We start from the raw sequence: 17,774 nt of genomic DNA on the forward strand, positions 1-17,774 counted from the left end.
CCCTTGTCCTTCTAGTTGGTAGAGGTCGCGGGTTTGGAAGGTGCTGTCTGAGGAGCCTTGGTGCTTTGCTGCAGTGCATCTTGTAGATGGTACACACTGCTGCCACTGTGCGTCGGTGGTGGAGGGAGTGAATGTTTGTAGATGGGGTGCCAATCAAGCGGGCTGCTTTGTCCTGGATGGTGTCGAGCTTCTTGAGTGTTGTTGGAGCTGCACCCATCCAGGCAAGTGGAGAATATTCCATCACACTCCTGACTTGTGCCTTGTCGATGGTGGACAGGCTTTGGGGAGTCAGGAGGTGAGTTACATGCCTCAAGATTCCTAGCCTCTTACCTGCTCTTGTAGCCACGGTATTTATATGGCTACTCCAGTTCAGTTTCTGGTCAATGGTAGCCCCTAGGATGTTGATAGTGGGGGATTCAGCGATGGTAATGCTGTTGAATGTCAAGGGGAGCTGGTTAGATTCTCTCTTGTTGGTGATGGTCATTGCCTGGCACTTGTGTGGCACGAATGTTACTTGCCACTTATCAGCCCAAGCCTGTATATTGTCCAGGGCTTGCTGCATTTCTACACGGACTACTTCAGTATCTGAGGAGTCACAAATGGAGCGGAACATTGTGCAATCATCAGCGAACATCCCCACTTCTGACCTTATGATTGAAGGAAGGTCACTGATGAAGCAGCTGAAGATGGTAGGGCCTAGGACACTACCCTGAGAAACTCCTGCAGTGATGTCCTGGAGCTCAGATGATTGATCTCCAACAACCACAACCATCTTCCTTTGTGCTAGGTATGACTCCAACCAGCGGAGGGTTTTCCCCCTGATTCCCATTGACTTCAGTTTTGCGAGGGCTCCTTGATGCCATACTCAGTCAAATGCTGCCTTGATGTCAAGGGCAGTCAATCTCACCTCTTGACTTCAGCTCTTTTGTCCATGTTTGAACCAAGGCTGTAATGAGGTCAGGAGCTGAGTGGCCCTGGCGGAACCCAAACTGAGCATCACGGAGCAGGTTATTGCTAATCAAGTGCCACTTGATGGCACTGTTGATGACACCTTCCATCACTTTACTGATGATTGAGAGTAGGCTGATAGGGCGGTAACTGGCTGGGTTGCACTTGTCCTGCTTTTTGTGTACAGGACATACCTGGGCAATTTTCCACATTGCAGGGTAGATGCCAGTGTTGTAGCTGTACTGGAACAGCTTGGCTAGGGGCATGGCAAGTTCTGGAGCACAGGTCTTCAGTACTATTGCCTATGCTAAATTTTGCATCAAATGGAGTAACTCGGTAGAGGTTCATTGCTACTCACATGTTAAAATATCCAATCGGGGCTGAAACTCATGTTTCAAGTCCTTAAACTGTGGATTAGCAGAAAAGGCTTTGCACATAAAGTGTTCGAGCTTTATACCATTTGTACTACTCACAAACTGATCACCTGCACGGAGTCATATCCAGGACGTCTGCGATATTCTCCATTCAAAAATCACACTGCCAACTACAGTGGAACCTATACTTTGGTCACCTCTCTGCAGCAGAAAGTGTTTTGCCAGGACCCTGGAGTATAATACAAGTCATGCAATTCCAGATGGAACATTCAGTTAGTGTACATTGTAAAAACACCCATTTGCATCTATAGAAAGCCATTAACGTAGTAAAACTACCCAAAGTGCTTCACAGGAACAAAAAACAGAATTTGACACAGAGTTATTAGGTCAGGTAACCAAAAACTCAGTCAAAGAGGGAGGTTTAAGGAGTGAACATATGAATTAGGAGCAGGAGTAGGTCACTCAGCCCCTTGAGCCTGCTCTGCCATTCAATAAGATCATGGCTGATCTGATTGTAACCTTAACTCCATATTCCCACCTACCCCCAATAACCTTTCACCCACTTCTCAAGAATCTCTGTCTTAAATGGGCGACCCTTATTTTTAAATAGTGACTCCTAGTTCTAGATTCACCCACAAGAAGAAACATCTTTCCACATCCACCCTGTCATTGAAACATAGGAAAATAGGAGGAGGAGTAGACCATTCGGCCCTTCGAGCCTGCAACGCCATTCAATACGATCATGGCTGATCATCCAAACTCAGTACCTTATTCCCACTTTCTCCCTGTATCCCTTAATCCCTTTAGCCCTAAGAACGATATCTAACTCTTTCTTGAATATATTTAATGATTTGGCTTCTGTCAAGGATCTTATATGCTTCAATCAAGTCGCCTCTTACTCTTCTAAACTTCAGCCTTTCTTCATAAGAAAACCCACCCATTCCAGGTATTAGTCTAGTAAACCTTCTCTGAACTGCTTACAATGCATTTACATCCTTCCATAAATAAGGAGTACACAGTACTCCAGATGTAGTCTCACCAATGCCCTGTATAACTGAAGCATAACCTCCCTACTGTTGCATTCAATTCCCCTCGCAATAAATGATAACATTCTAACAGCTCTCCTAATTACTTACTGAACCTGCATACTAACCTTTTACGATTCATGTACTAGGACACACAGATCCCTCTGCATCCTGTCACCATTTAGATTATTTTATTTTGTTTATTTAGAGATACAGCACTGAAACAGGCCCTTCGGCCCACCGAGTCTGTGCCGACCATCAACCACCCATTTATACTAATCCTACATTAATCCCAAATTCCTACCACATCCCCACCTTCCCTCACTACCTACCTATACTAGGGGAAATTTATAATGGCCAATTTACCTATCAACCTGCAAGTCTTTGGCTGTGGGAGGAAACCGGAGCACCCGGCGAAAACCCACGCGGTCACAGGGAGAACTTGCAAACTCCGCACAGGCAGTACCCAGAATCGAACCCAGGTTGCTGGAGCTGTGAGGCTGCAGTGCTAACCACTGCGCCGCTGTGCCACCCAAAATGGACAATTTCACATTTCACAGCTGAAGGCAGGCCATCAATGGTACAGTGATTAAAATCAGGAATATTCAAGAGGTCAGAATTAGAGGAGCCCAGAGATCTTGGAGGGTTGTAGGACTGGAGGAGGTTATAGAAATAGATGGGATGATGCCGTGGGGGGATTTAAACACAAGGATGAAAATCTGTAAAAATCGAGACGTTGTTGAAATAGGCTCCAGTGTAGGTCAGCAAGCAAGGGGTGATGGGTGAATGGAACTTGATGTGAGCTAGGATATGGGCAGCAGCGTTAACACAGCTACTGAATCAGCCATTGAGGTACACCTGACAAACAAGGAAATTGAGGCCGCTGGCAATGAATGGAACAGAATTAATACAGGGAAACTGGAAAGAGGAACCACATACACTTCACCTTCAATATCTAGCTAAGGTGGTAAACGATTTCAAAACAGAATGTTGCTATGTATAGCCGGAATGACTGAGTACAAGTCCAGACATAGTTGTTGAATTAGTTTGGGAGGGTGTGGGTGATGCCCTGAACAATATAGTTACGTGTGGTTATTGCCTTCCAATTCATAATTATATTATATTGGGCGGCACAGTGGTTAGCACTGCAGCCTCACAGCTCCAGGGACCCGGGCTCGATTCTGGGTACTGCCTGTCCGGAGTTTGCAAATTCTCCCTGTGACCGCGTGGGTTTTCGCCGGGTGCTCCGGTTTCCTCCCACCACCAAAGACTTGCAGGTATAGGTAAATTGGCCATTGTAAATTGCCCCTAGTATAGGTAGGTAGTGAGGGAAGGTGGGATTACTGTAGGGTTAGTATAAATGGGTGGTTGTTGGTCGGCACAGACTCGGTGGGCCGAAGGGCCTGTTTCAGTGCTGTATCTCTAAATAAATACTGTGTGTTTTTGCAGCCTCCTGCTCTTCAGTCTACTCCAGTGTAGCAGTGAATGGAATGTTGCATTATTGGAGTTCCTATCCTTTGGATGAGGGATTGAACTATTCTGTTCCAATAGGCATTAAAGGTCGGGTGACACTGCTTGAAGCAAAATGGGAACTTTTAGACATGTCCTAGCTAAATTCTCCTGCAACCAAAAATATTATATGGTCTTATCTTATTGCTGATTTTGCGCAAAACAGCTGCCATATTTTCTACATTACAACAGTGACTACAATTCAAAGTGCTTCATTGGCTATCCTGAGGTCGAGAAAGCTGCTGTACAAGTGCAAAATTTTCCTTCTTTTTCTGTATATTTGCCTACATACCAATTTCATGCTATTAATCTAAAGTGCTTTGAGAATTTTCCAAGAGAATGGAATATTTATATAAATCTGTAAGTTATTAGTCTTATTAGTAATATATTTCTCAAATTAATACTCTTCATTACTGCAAATTACTCCCTCCATCACTGACAAACTTTCAGCCTATAGTTCCACACAATGCGGAACTTCAGAATGATAAAATTCTGGGATTTTCAGTTCAAGCACACAGACAACAGAAATGTCCAGTTACACCCCACTTAAGTTCTGATGGCAAATATTGAATAAAGTTTGAGACAGACACAGTGACCATCACCTGTCACTCACCACCACCGATCACTTAATGTGCCAAAAGGAGATTTTCATTAAGAAACTGTTCATCAGGCTATTCATTACTGGCTTGGAAACTCACAACAAAATCCAAAAATACATTTGCATATCAGCACAGAACAAATTCTAAAACGGTCCTCTCCCCGCCCCCCCACCAACCCCCATCCGTCCTTAAAGTATGCCACTTTTTGGGAAGACAGTGGTCATTTAATGTCAAGACACACAGAATCTTACATCTGCAAGTGGTATCACAGCCACATACAAAATGGCATGTTATTAACAGGACAAATGTCAGTCTCGGTTCAGTGGTGGAACACTTGCTCCAGACTCAAAAATTTTTGGCTCAAGCCTCACATCAGAGACTGGAACACATAATCCAGGCTGATACTCCAGTGCAGCAGTAAGGGAGTGAGTGCTGCCTTTCTGATGAGGCATTAAACAGAAGCTCTATCGATCTGCACAGGTGGAAGTAAAAGATCCCCTTGCACTATTCAAAATACAGGGCCAATCTTTATCCCTCAATCAACAGCATCAAAACAGGCTAAATAGTGTTTAATCTCATTTGCCGTTTATGGGACCTGGCTGTGTGCAACTTGATAGCTGTGCTTTCCTTCGTGATTATAAGTACTTTACTTTGGGACGTTTCGAGGACGTATAAAGAGTTACATAAATGCAACTTTTTTCCCAATTAAGGATTTGAACAGCAAAGGGAACATTTCACCTTCAAATAAAGCTCTGTTTACTGTACCAGTAAAGGTGCCCTATTGTCCTAAGTAAATCCTTCCTATAAGGGGGCCGATACCAGTAAAAAGAGCCCAGAGCCTGAATCCCATGCCTTGTAACAAGGAAGAAACCTTGTGCTCCCATTAACAGCCTAACCTGATAGCGGAAGCTTGCTGTCCTGATGGACACAAGGACCAGCCAACCAACAGCCGCCATTCCAGCGGCTCACACCCACTGCAGCTGCCAATCGGACGGATTGACCAATGACCTCGTGCAGGAGGCGGGGCTTGTGCTGTCATGCTAAGGTGAGAGGTAGACAGCGCCGTTTCCCCGGGAGCCAGGCTTGGCGGAAAACTGTCACAGGCAGCTGTACGGCAGGCAACAACACCCTAACATATACCCTTTACTGTGTGCGTAGTCCTCTTCATTCTCACAGTCGCTGCCACACTCATCGTGCTCTTCAATTTCTTTTGTTGCTGTCTCATTATCGTCTGCCATGATTCAGGAGGAACCACGATAAGGCGACTCACGCAACAACGCTGCAACCGATTGGTTGGAGCCTCCGCCCCCTTTCCCCATCTACTTCACCGATTGGTCAGTCGATCTGGGAGACGTCAGAGTTGCATGACGACACGCGCGCGGAAAGACAGGCGGCATGCTGGGACTTGTAGTTCTCCGGCCGCGCGGCGCTGAGGTGAAGAACGGGTGGAAGGTCATCCAGAACTACGAGTTCCAGGATGCAACGTGGTCTTTGGGAGAGGAAATTGATTTTTAACTCTTTAATTCATGTGTGATTAAATATATTTCTATTAGCGTGTTGGTGAGTTCCACTTAGCACATGCAACTGTACCTCTGGAATATATTTGTACGGCACACACTCCCTGAGTGCAGCGCCTGTACCTAGCAACCCGGCTGCTAGGGGCCGAGTAATAGCCACAGCGATTGGTCGGCTCTCGGCACCATGGCCAATGAACGAGCATCGTCTTGCGATGTTCTGTGGGTAAGGTGGAGTGGTCGAGGTGGCGGGAGCTTCATTAAAGTGAGTAGGGAGGGGCAACTTCGGATGGAAAAGTGGCAATACTGATGGTGGAAATCGCCCGACATCAGGGGAGTCAGTACCCGGTTATTGTTAGCGGTAATCTAGGTTCTAGGCTGAGTTGCACTTTGTCCCCTTCCTCAATCTATCTCCTGAGGCACTATTTCATGGGGCATTGGCTAATCTGACATCTCATCCAAGTGGTATTGGAGAGCGATTCCTGAGGCTATTCTACTGCGGAAGGTATCGCAGGTGAACTCAAACCTGTCTGACTGGCACATTTACCAGGCAGCTGTCAGTAACAGGAGCCCTAGTTGGTCATTCAGCTTTCTCACTTAGGCACGTTAAGCCCAGTTATAAGATGCCTTCCTTAACTCAGCAGAGGCCAAGTTTCAATCTGTTACAATTATAGAATGGTTGTAGCATCGGAGGCCGTTCAGCCCGTTAGTCCTATTAAACAAGATGTCTCGATTGACAGTCATTGGGTCTTCGGTACTTTTAATATAGAATTCTAGCAGTAGGTACTAAAGGCATCTTGTGTGCATCTGCTTAAAATTTGCTTTGCTTTGGGAATCTCCATTTGTGGATGCAAGTATTTGGCTCCGGGGCAGTGAATGATTAACCATGGTAAATACTTCACACACTGTACAATGCAACCTTCTAATCTCATTCTTTTTCCAACACCCTTATATTTTTACTGAGCATAACCTGTTTCCTGCAACAATCTAGTTTTATTTAGCCCATTGATTTAGTATGGATTTTACAATAGATATTGTAGAGTAACGTATTATCCTTGATCTTTGAACCATACAAATATTAGTCAGTTTCTTAACTTGGGAAAATACTACTTTGTCTTACCCTATCTAAATGGCTTTCCTCAATATCTTCTGTAGGGATAATTTTGTACAGATGTGTTAAGCACATGAGAGAAAAAGGGAAAGTTTGCTCTTTGTTTGTGTTACTTTTGAAATGGCGGCTGAGATATGTGCAAAATTGAGGGAGGTTTACTTTGTCTAACCATTTGATTCTGACGTTCTAATATCCGATATAGAAAGTATTGCGTTCTCCAGCAACATCCTGTAGATCAATGAATACAAAAAAGATAGAAAATGGAACAACTTCAACATATTTATAGTGCAGCAAGTACATCAACTGCAGTGCAATCTCACCTTGGTGCCACTAGAATAGTGTTTTTGAACTTGACTGCTTGCAGACTGTTATGCCCCACTTATTCTGCAGGTTCAAAGAATTCTGTGTGCCCAACTGTTCTCCAGATTCATTCCTATCTCCCTGTAGGCATTCTCAATTGAAACTGAAGTATCAGCTAGCCCAGTGGCACATGCCAGCATAGGCAATCTTTGCCTTTAGAAAACCCAAAGCAAATTGGTGTAAAAAGATGATGCCCCTCACCAAGTAGACCATTTTATTTATAATGCACAGTGACCTCTGGAGACAGGACTGTAATATAAATGGATGCAAGGTAGGCTGTGTCTGGTTGGCCCCTGTGGATTTCCCACACCTTGGCAATGAAGCTGCGGCATTCTCCAAATTTGATAAGTTGAGGTCAGGTATAAATTGTTTCAGTATCCCCCCAGAGTCTTGTCTTGTATTTTTCCACCGAGAAAATCAACGGAACTTCTCTATTTATTGATACTGAAACTGAACTTTTCAAATTGATTGATCAATCTACTGTGCTGTGCCTGGCCTGATAATCTTGTTTGTGGCCTTTTCTCCCTCCTTCTGGACTCTCGGCCCTTCTGTTATGTGTAATTCTCCTGGAAGCTCTAATCTTGGCTGCTTGTGTAGGCACTATGAGGGTAATATGCACTTGAAGATAGTTAAAAATTTAACTGTTCATGGGGAGGATAAACTCAGCAGCTGTTTTGCCTGCCTTGTTCAATCCACACATGGACTTTTAATTTCCCTATTTGCCATTTATATTGCTGTCCGGAGTGTCAGCTGACTATGATAAAAAGAAAGAATAGTATTTCTGTAGTGCCTTTCATTTCCTGAAGATATCACAAAGAGCTTTACAACTAATGGAGTAATCTTTGCAGTGTTGTCACTGTTTTAATGCAGGAAACACAGCAACCAATTTGTGCACAGTAAGCTTCCACAAACAGCAAAGCGCTAATGATCACCTAATCTGTTTTAGTGATACTTGTTGAGAGGTAAATATCAGGCAAAAGACCAGGGAGAACTTCCCTGCTTCTCTTTTACATCCACCCAAGAGGGCATATGGGGCCTCTGTTTAAAACCACGATATCTCTGACAGTGCAGTTCTCCCTCAGTGCAAGGAGATCTTGGCTCCCCACATCCCCATTCCCACTGCACATCCTCCCTCGCCCCCCCTCCTCCTCCCTCGCCCCCCCTCCTCCTCCCTCGCCCCCCCTCCTCCTCCCTCGCCCCCCCTCCTCCTCCCTCGCCCCCCCTCCTCCTCCCTCGCCCCCCTCCTCCTCCCTCGCCTCCCTCGCCCCCCTCGCCGCCCCCCTCGCCTCCTCCCTCGCCCCCCTCGCCTCCTCCCTCGCCCCCCTCGCCTCCTCCCTCGCCCCCCTCGCCTCCTCCCTCGCCCCCCTCGCCTCCTCCCTCGCCCCCCTCGCCTCCTCCCTCGCCCCCCTCGCCTCCTCCCTCGACCCCTCGCCTCCTCCCTCGCCCCCCTCGCCTCCTCCCTCGCCCCCCTCGCCTCCTCCCTCGCCCCCCTCGCCTCCTCCCTCGCCCCCCTCGCCTCCTCACTCGCCCCCCTCGCCTCCTCCCTCGCCTCCTCCCTCGCCTCCTCCCTCGCCTCCTCCCTCGCCTCCTCCCTCGCCTCCTCCCTCGCCTCCTCCCTCGCCCCCCTCGCCTCCTCCCTCGCCCCCCTCGCCTCCTCCCTCGCCCCCCTCGCCTCCTCCCTCGCCCCCCTCGCCTCCTCCCTCGCCCCCCTCGCCTCCTCCCTCGCCCTCCTCCCTCGCCCCCCTCGCCTCCTCCCTCGCCCCCCTCGCCTCCTCCCTCGCCCCCTTCGCCCCCCCCGCTCCTCCTCCCCCTTCGCCCCCCCGCTCCTCCACCCCCTTCGCCCCCCCCGCTCCTCCTCCCCCTTCGCCCCCCCCGCTCCTCCTCCCCCTTCGCCCCCCCCGCTCCTCCTCCCCCTTCGCCCCCCCCGCTCCTCCTCCCCCTTCGCCCCCCCCGCTCCTCCTCCCCCTTCGCCCCCCCGCTCCTCCTCCCCATTCGCCCCCCCCGCTCCTCCTCCCCCCTCGCCCCCCCCGCTCCTCCTCCCCCCTCGCCCCCCCCGCTCCTCCTCCCCCCTCGCCCCCCCGCTCCTCCTCCCCCCTCGCCCCCCCGCTCCTCCTCCCCCCTCGCCCCCCCGCTCCTCCTCCCCCCTCGCCCCCCCGCTCCTCCTCCCCCCTCGCCCCCCCCGCTCCTCCTACCCCCTCGCCCCCCCCGCTCCTCCTCCCCCCTCGCCCCCCTCGCCCCCCCGCTCCTCCTCCCCCCTCGCCCCCCCCGCTCCTCCTCCCCCCTCGCCCCCCCCGCTCCTCCTCCCCCCTCGCCCCCCCCGCTCCTCCTCCCCCCTCGCCCCCCCCGCTCCTCCTCCCCCCTCGCCCCCCCCGCTCCTCCTCCCCCCTCGCCCCCCCCGCTCCTCCTCCCCCCTCGCCCCCCCCGCTCCACCTCCCCCCTCGCCCCCCCCGCTCCTCCTCCCCCCTCGCCCCCCCCGCTCCTCCTCCCCCCTCGCCCCCCCCGCTCCTCCTCCCCCCTCGCCCCCCCCGCTCCTCCTCCCCCCTCGCCCCCCCCGCTCCTCCTCCCCCCTCGCCCCCCCCGCTCCTCCTCCCCCCTCGCCCCCCCGCTCCTCCTCCCCCCTCGCCCCCCCCGCTCCTCCTCCCCCCTCGCCCCCCCAGCTCCTCCTCCCCCCTCGCCCCCCCGCTCCTCCTCCCCCCTCGCCCCCCCGCTCCTCCTCGCCCTCCCCCCTCGTCCCCCCCCGCTCCTCCTCCCCCCTCGCCCCCCCCGCTCCTCCTCCCCCCTCGCCCCCCCACTCCTCCTCCCCCCTCGCCCCCCCCCGCTCCTCCTCCCCCCTCGCCCCCCCCGCTCCTCCTCCCCCCTCGCCCCCCCCCCGCTCCTCCTCCCCCCTCGCCCCCCCCGCTCCTCCTCCCCCCTCGCCCCCCCCCGCTCCTCCTCCCCCCTCGCCCCCCCCCCGCTCCTCCTCCCCCCTCGCCCCCCCCGCTCCTCCTCCCCCCTCGCCCCCCCCGCTCCTCCTCCCCCTCGCCCCCCCCGCTCCTCCTCCCCCCTCGCCCCCCCCCGCTCCTCCTCCCCCCTCGCCCCCCCCGCTCCTCCTCCCCCTCGCCCCCCCGCTCCTCCTCCCCCCTCGCCCCCCCCCGCTCCTCCTCCCCCCTCGCCCCCCCGCTCCTCCTCCCCCCTCGCCCCCCCCGCTCCTCCTCCCCCCTCGCCCCCCCCGCTCCTCCTCCCCCCTCGCCCCCCCCGCTCCTCCTCCCCCCTCGCCCCCCCCGCTCCTCCTCCCCCCTCGCCCCCCCCGCTCCTCCTCCCCCTCGCCCCCCCCGCTCCTCCTCCCCCCTCGCCCCCCCCGCTCCTCCTCCCCCCTCGCCCCCCCCGCTCCTCCTCCCCCCTCGCCCCCCCCGCTCCTCCTCCCCCCTCGCCCCCCCCGCTCCTCCTCCCCCCTCGCCCCCCCCGCTCCTCCTCCCCCCTCGCCCCCCCCGCTCCTCCTCCCCCCTCGCCCCCCCCGCTCCTCCTCCCCCCTCGCCCCCCCCGCTCCTCCTCCCCCCTCGCCCCCCCCGCTCCTCCTCCCCCCTCGCCCCCCCCGCTCCTCCTCCCCCCTCGCCCCCCCCGCTCCTCCTCCCCCCTCGCCCCCCCCGCTCCTCCTCCCCCCTCGCCCCCCCCCGCTCCTCCTCCCCCCTCGCCCCCCCCGCTCCTCCTCCCCCCTCGCCCCCCCCCGCTCCTCCTCCCCCCTCGCCCCCCCCGCTCCTCCTCCCCCCTCGCCCCCTCGCCCCCCCGCTCCTCCTCCCCCCTCGCCCCCCAGCTCCTCCTCCCCCCTCGCCCTCCCCCCTCGTCCCCCCCGCTCCTCCTCCCCCCTCGTCCCCCCCGCTCCTCCTCCCCCCTCGCCCCCCCCGCTCCTCCTCCCCCCTCGCCACCCCGCTCCTCCTCCCCCCTCGCCCCCCCCGCTCCTCCTCCCCCCTCGCCCCCCCCCGCTCCTCCTCCCCCCTCGCCCCCCCGCTCCTCCTCCCCCCTCGCCCCCCCGCTCCTCCTCCCCCCTCGCCCCCCCGCTCCTCCTCCCCCCTCGCCCCCCCGCTCCTCCTCCCCCCTCGCCCCCCCGCTCCTCCTCCCCCCTCGCCCCCCCGCTCCTCCTCCCCCCTCGCCCCCCCGCTCCTCCTCCCCCCTCGCCCCCCCGCTCCTCCTCCCCCCTCGCCCCCCCGCTCCTCCTCCCCCCTCGCCCCCCCGCTCCTCCTCCCCCCTCGCCCCCCCGCTCCTCCTCCCCCCTCGCCCCCCCGCTCCTCCTCCCCCCTCGCCCCCCCGCTCCTCCTCCCCCCTCGCCCCCCCGCTCCTCCTCCCCCCTCGCCCCCCCGCTCCTCCTCCCCCCTCGCCCCCCCGCTCCTCCTCCCCCCTCGCCCCCCCGCTCCTCCTCCCCCCTCGCCCCCCCGCTCCTCCTCCCCCCTCGCCCCCCCGCTCCTCCTCCCCCCTCGCCCCCCCGCTCCTCCTCCCCCCTCGCCCCCCCGCTCCTCCTCCCCCTCGCCCCCCCCGCTCCTCCTCCCCCCCCCGCTCCTCCTCCCCCCTCGCCCCCCCCGCTCCTCCTCCCCCCTCGCCCCCCCGCTCCTCCTCCCCCCTCGCCCCCCCGCTCCTCCTCCCCCCTCGCCCCCCCCGCTCCTCCTCCCCCCTCGCCCCCCCCGCTCCTCCTCCCCCCTCGCCCCCCCGCTCCTCCTCCCCCCTCGCCCCCCCCGCTCCTCCTCCCCCCTCGCCCCCCCCGCTCCTCCTCCCCCCTCGCCCCCCCCGCTCCTCCTCCCCCCTCGCCCCCCCCGCTCCTCCTCCCCCCTCGCCCCCCCCGCTCCTCCTCCCCCCTCGCCCCCCCCGCTCCTCCTCCCCCCTCGCCCCCCCCCGCTCCTCCTCCCCCCTCGCCCCCCCCCGCTCCTCCTCCCCCCTCGCCCCCCCGCTCCTCCTCCCCCCTCGCCCCCCCGCTCCTCCTCCCCCCTCGCCCCCCCGCTCCTCCTCCCCCCTCGCCCCCCCCGCTCCTCCTCCCCCCTCGCCCCCCCGCTCCTCCTCGCCCCCCCCGCTCCTCCTCCCCCCCCGCTCCTCCTCCCCCCTCGCCCCCCCGCTCCTCCTCCCCCCTCGCCCCCCCGCTCCTCCTCCCCCCTCGCCCCCCCGCTCCTCCTCCCCCCTCGCCCCCCCGCTCCTCCTCCCCCCTCGCCCCCCCCGCTCCTCCTCCCCCCCCCGCTCCTCCTCCCCCCTCGCGCCCCCCCGCTCCTCCTCCCCCCTCGTCCCCCCCCGCTCCTCCTCCCCCCTCGTCCCCCCCCGCTCCTCCTCCCCCCTCGCCCCCCCCGCTCCTCCTCCCCCCTCGCCCCCCCCGCTCCTCCTCCCCCCTCGTCCCCCCCCGCTCCTCCTCCCCCCTCGTCCCCCCCCGCTCCTCCTCCCCCCTCGTCCCCCCCCGCTCCTCCTCCCCCCTCGTCCCCCCCCGCTCCTCCTCCCCCCTCGTCCCCCCCCGCTCCTCCTCCCCCCTCGTCCCCCCCCGCTCCTCCTCCCCCCTCGTCCCCCCCCCGCTCCTCCTCCCCCCTCGTCCCCCCCCGCTCCTCCTCCCCCCTCGTCCCCCCCCGCTCCTCCTCCCCACTCGTCCCCCCCCGCTCCTCCTCCCCACTCGTCCCCCCCCGCTCCTCCTCCCCCCTCGTCCCCCCCCGCTCCTCCTCCCCCCTCGTCCCCCCCCCGCTCCTCCTCCCCCCTCGTCCCCCCCCCGCTCCTCCTCCCCCCTCGTCCCCCCCCGCTCCTCCTCCCCCTCGCCCCCCCCGCTCCTCCTCCCCCCTCGCCCCCCCCCGCTCCTCCTCCCCCCACGCCCCCCCCCGCTCCTCCTCCCCCCACGCCCCCCCCCGCTCCTCCTCCCCCCACGACCCCCCCCGCTCCTCCTCCCCCCACGCCCCCCCCGCTCCTCCTCCCCCCACGCCCCCCCCCGCTCCTCCTCCCCCCTGCTCCTCCTCCCCCCTCGCCCCTCCCGCTCCTGCTCCCCCCTCGCCCCCCCCGCTCCTCCTCCCCCCTCGCGCCCCCCCCCGCTCCTCCTCCCCCCTCGCGCCCCCCCCCGCTCCTCCTCCCCCCTCGCGCCCCCCCCGCTCCTCCTCCCCCCTCGCGCCCCCCCCGCTCCTCCTCCCCCCTCGCGCCCCCCCCCGCTCCTCCTCCCTCCTCCCTCCTCGCGCCCCCCCGCACCTCCTCCCCCCCTCGTCCCCCCCCCCCTCGCCGCGGCCCCCTCGCCTTCCCCCCCTTCGCCCTCGCCCTGCTCCCCCCCCCCTGTGTGTTGTACGCAATGGCTAATGACCCCCAACACCGTTCTGGAGACTTCCAACCTGGCAGCGTATATACCTGGGCTCCCCTGCATTCTGTACAAAACAGTAACTCAACTTTTCTCCTGTCATCTTAGAAAGAAAATGTTCTTGGTCGGCTTGACAGGTGGGATTGCCTCGGGTAAAAGTACAGTTGCGGCTGTGTTCCGTGAACTTGGGTGCCCAGTTGTGGACGCTGATCAGATAGCAAGACAGAGTAAGTTTTGAATATCATCAAGATCGCTGAGCTTTTTATGACATAAATTTAAAAAAAAAACATATCCTGTGACATTGTGAAATGTAGAGATTATTGTTTCTCTTTCCAGATGTTGTACCCTCTGACAAAGTACATGGGTCTCTTTGTGATATTTGGTTCATGAATAGGCTGAAAAATTGAAATGCCTGGTCTGGAGGGGTTATTACTTTAACCTGACCTTTAGGTTCAGACTTGGTGTTGACAATTACTACCACTGCAATGAAAATCGAAGCACAGTTCTTGTAATTTTAATGCTAGTCGGGCAGCACATAGCCAGTAGCCAGAATCTGCCCTGAATGTCATGAACAAACCACCTGCAGGAAGGAAACCCAACAGCACATGAAATTTGGCTAATTTTGTGCGAACAAATGTGGAGGTCGTTAGTTTGATTAGAAAATTAACCATCATCCTTTTCCGGTCTGATTGGCCTGCTGTGTCCGTGACGGTTCTCTGCAAGACCAACTCACCCAGTCCTGCTCCCCCGCCTTTTCCCTGTAGCCCTGTAATTTTTTTCTCTTCCGCTAATTGTCCAATTCTCTTTTGAAAACCACAACTGAATCTGCCTCCACTATGCTCTCAGGCAGTACATTCCAGATCCTAACCACTCACTGCATGGAAGTATTTCTCCTCATGTCACCGATGTTGGGCCTACTTCACCTTAACGGGTACATGTTGGCTCTGAACTCTCACTATTTCCTCTTTGGATGACTCCCACTAATCTGATGTAGACTTTCCTACAAGTGGCTGCTCCCAGTCCCAGTTTTGTGGCACTTTATCAAATGCCTTTTGGAAGTCCATGTACACCACATCAACCACATCACCCTTGTCAATCCTCTCTGTTAGATCATCAGAAAACATAATCCGGTTACTTAAACATGATTTGCCTTTAACAAATCCATGCTGGCTTTTCTTAATTAATCCACATTTGTCCAAGTGACATGCTGTATCTGCTCTCTAAGTGTTCGTGACATTGTACAGGGAACTTTACTTTCTCTTTAACCCATGCAGTTCCTGTACTGGGACATTATAGAGGGAGTTTTTTTGTACCTAAACGCATTGTTTCCTGGCCTGGGAGTGTTTGAGACAATCGCAAGAGAAATTTACTCAACATATAAGAAAATTTCATAATTGGGGAATATAATTAATAATGAGGAAGACTGTGACAAAATCCGAGGACATTAATAAGCTTGTGGAATGGCTATGTAATTGGCAAATAACTTTCAATATAGATAAGTGTGTGGTCTTGCTTTTTGGTAGGAAGAATAAGGAGGCCACATAATGCTTCGAAAATGAGAGTCTAAGTGAAGCAGAGTAGCAAAGAGATCTAAGGGTACACGTTCACAAATCAGCTAAAAGTATTAATGTAAGTTAACAAGGCACGCAAAGCACCGGTGTTTATTTCTAGAGGGATAGAACTGAAAAGCCTAGAAGCTATGCTAAACTTGTACAGAACTTTGGTTAGACCACAGTTGGAGTACTGTGTACATTTTCGGTCTCCATATTGTAAAAAGGATACAGAGGCATAGAAGCAGGTCCTCAAAAAAGATTTACAAGGATAATACCAGAACTGAAAGGTTATACTTATCAGAAATAACTAGGACTCCTTTTTCTGGAAAGGAGAAGGCTGAGGTGGGATCTAATAGAGTTCGTGGAAAAAATATGAAGGGGTAGACGCAGGGAAGATGTTTGCACTTGTTGAGACAAAACTAAGGGTCACAAGTATAAGATCATCATCAATAAATCCACTCAGGAATTCAAGAGAAATATATTTACTAGTAGAGTGGAAACAATGTGCAACTCAGTGCTTCAGGCTGGTAATCTGTTTCGTTCAGTGCTTCAGACCAGCAAGATGCAGCCACTCATACTGGATCATCCTGGCCTGAACTAAGTACAGTTTGATAGGCTCTTGCCGGTTTAAGGGTATAATCTCAATAATTTCCGACAGAACAGAGTTCTGTCCTTTTCACAAACACCTGTTCAGTTATAAAAGCAAAATACTGCAGATGCTGGAAATCTGAAATAAACCAAAAAATGCTGGAAATACTCAGGTCTGACAGCATCTGTGGCGAGAGAAGCAAAGTTAACGTTTCAAGTCAGTTCTAATGAAAGGTTAGAGACGTGAAACGTTAACTTTGCTTCTCTCCACAGATGTTGCCAGACCTGCTGAGTATTTCTAGCACTTTTTGGTTTTATTTTATTCAGTTCATATCATTATTCCAAAGCATACTTTTAAAAATTATTCACAGGATATGGGCATTGCTGACAAGGCCAGCATTTATTGCCCATTCCAAATTGCCCTTGAGAAGGTGTAGGTACACCCACAGTGCTATTATATAGGGAATTCCAGGATTTTGACCCAGCGACAATGAAGGAACTGATAAATTTCCAAGTCAGGATGGTGTGTGACTTGGAGGTGATGGTGTTCCCATGTACCTGCTGCCCTTGTCTTTCTAGATGATAGAGGTTGTAGGTTTGGAAGGTGCTGTTGAAGAAGCCTTGGCGAGTTGCTGAAGTGCATCTTGTAGATGATACACATTGTAACTACAGTGCACTGATGGTGGAGGGAGTGAATATTTAAGGCAGTAAATGGGGTGTCACTCATGTAGGCTGCTTTGTTCTGAATGGTGTCGAGCTTTGAGTGGGGTTGGAACTGCACTCATCCAGGCAAGTGGAGAGTATTCCATCACACCCCGATTTGTGCCTTGTAGATGGTGGGAAGGCTTTGGGGAGTCGGGAGGTGAGTCACTTACTGCAGAATTCCCAGCCTCTGTCCTGCTCTTGTCATCATGGTCGGTTCAGTTATGTTTCTGGCCAATAGTGACCTCCAGGATGTTGATGGTGGGGTATTCGATGATGATAATGTCATTGAATGTCAAGAGAATATGTTTATACTATTGTTGGAGATAACCATTACGTGGCACTTGTATGACCACAAATGTTACCTGTCACTTTTTCCCCACATATTGACGTTGTGCACCATGCATAAAGGTTCCAGCAACCAATTGCTGGTTGTCTGTTCCCTTCACATGTTCCAATCTTACTGACCTAAGAAAAGGTGATTTGATTTTACTTTGCCACAGATGTACTCTTGGTGTTACTGTTCCATTTCCTGTTTCTGTGGACAGAATTGAAGAAGGATCCTCACCTGAATCATGAACCCATCTTTTCTCCTTTCTAATTCTAACGGACTGGCTGTGTATTTCTAGCATTTGCAGTTTTTATTGCAGATTTCCATTTTAAATGTTGCTTTGCACTTCCTGTGTATAATGGTGCAATTTTCCACTCCCAATACATTTGAGATGAGATGCAGTATATGATTCATCTTCACATGTTTGAAAAATGATTTTGCGTGTATGCATTTCACAGCTGGTGATGAACGCAACATTTCTGATTTTATGAGGAGAAAGAATGAAGCCTGTATGACATGAGGTGATGCAGGGCCATCTGAGCACATCAGGTTTCTTACTTGAGCCAGTCAGAACAAGTACCAGATGCACTTGCGCTACACAACAGAATCACCCGATATTTGCATTTGATTGATGTGTCTCTGAGCAGTCTCACTGCAAGTACATTCTAATTAGCTCCTTGTTTGTGCATTAAGTTCAGTGAATCCCATCATACATGAAGCACACTGAGTAAAGGGCAAGCTTGTTGGTGCAGTAACGACCATTTAGCACAGCCAGCACACAAAATAGAAATGAACCCTCGGAGGGCAGCCAGAAGTGTGATGTGATCTGATGCTAGAACAAAGCCGAGTGAGACTCCCTGAATAGGAGAGTCTCCATCTACTTCAC

The 17,774-nt window shown here is 55.0% G+C and overlaps 2 protein-coding genes across 6 annotated transcripts in view; one reads left to right on the forward strand and one right to left on the reverse strand.

Moving 5' to 3' along the window:
- The window catches only part of LOC137348029 (glycylpeptide N-tetradecanoyltransferase 1-like), a 78,481-nt gene extending 72,718 nt beyond the window's left edge, over nucleotides 1-5,763 (reverse strand). Inside the window, exon 1 of the mRNA XM_068013115.1 lies at nucleotides 5,596-5,763. Within this exon, the coding sequence (XP_067869216.1) occupies nucleotides 5,596-5,693 (98 nt within the window). The 5' untranslated portion in view covers nucleotides 5,694-5,763. The remainder of the gene's footprint in view (nucleotides 1-5,595) is intronic.
- A 234-nt stretch (nucleotides 5,764-5,997) lies between these two features.
- dcakd (dephospho-CoA kinase domain containing) overlaps nucleotides 5,998-17,774 on the forward strand; it is a 31,888-nt gene continuing 20,111 nt past the window's right edge. The window contains exons 1-2 of one of the 5 annotated variants that reach the window (XM_068013120.1): nucleotides 5,998-6,015; nucleotides 13,823-13,941. In XM_068013120.1, coding sequence (XP_067869221.1) covers nucleotides 13,830-13,941 — 112 coding nt within the window. In that variant the 5' untranslated portion in view covers nucleotides 5,998-6,015; nucleotides 13,823-13,829. The other 4 variants (XM_068013116.1, XM_068013119.1, XM_068013117.1 and 1 more) reach the window with 4 other exon arrangements.

Source organism: Heterodontus francisci, chromosome 33 (genome assembly GCF_036365525.1).
Source record: "Heterodontus francisci isolate sHetFra1 chromosome 33, sHetFra1.hap1, whole genome shotgun sequence".
In the NCBI taxonomy this organism is placed as follows: domain Eukaryota; kingdom Metazoa; phylum Chordata; class Chondrichthyes; order Heterodontiformes; family Heterodontidae; genus Heterodontus; species Heterodontus francisci.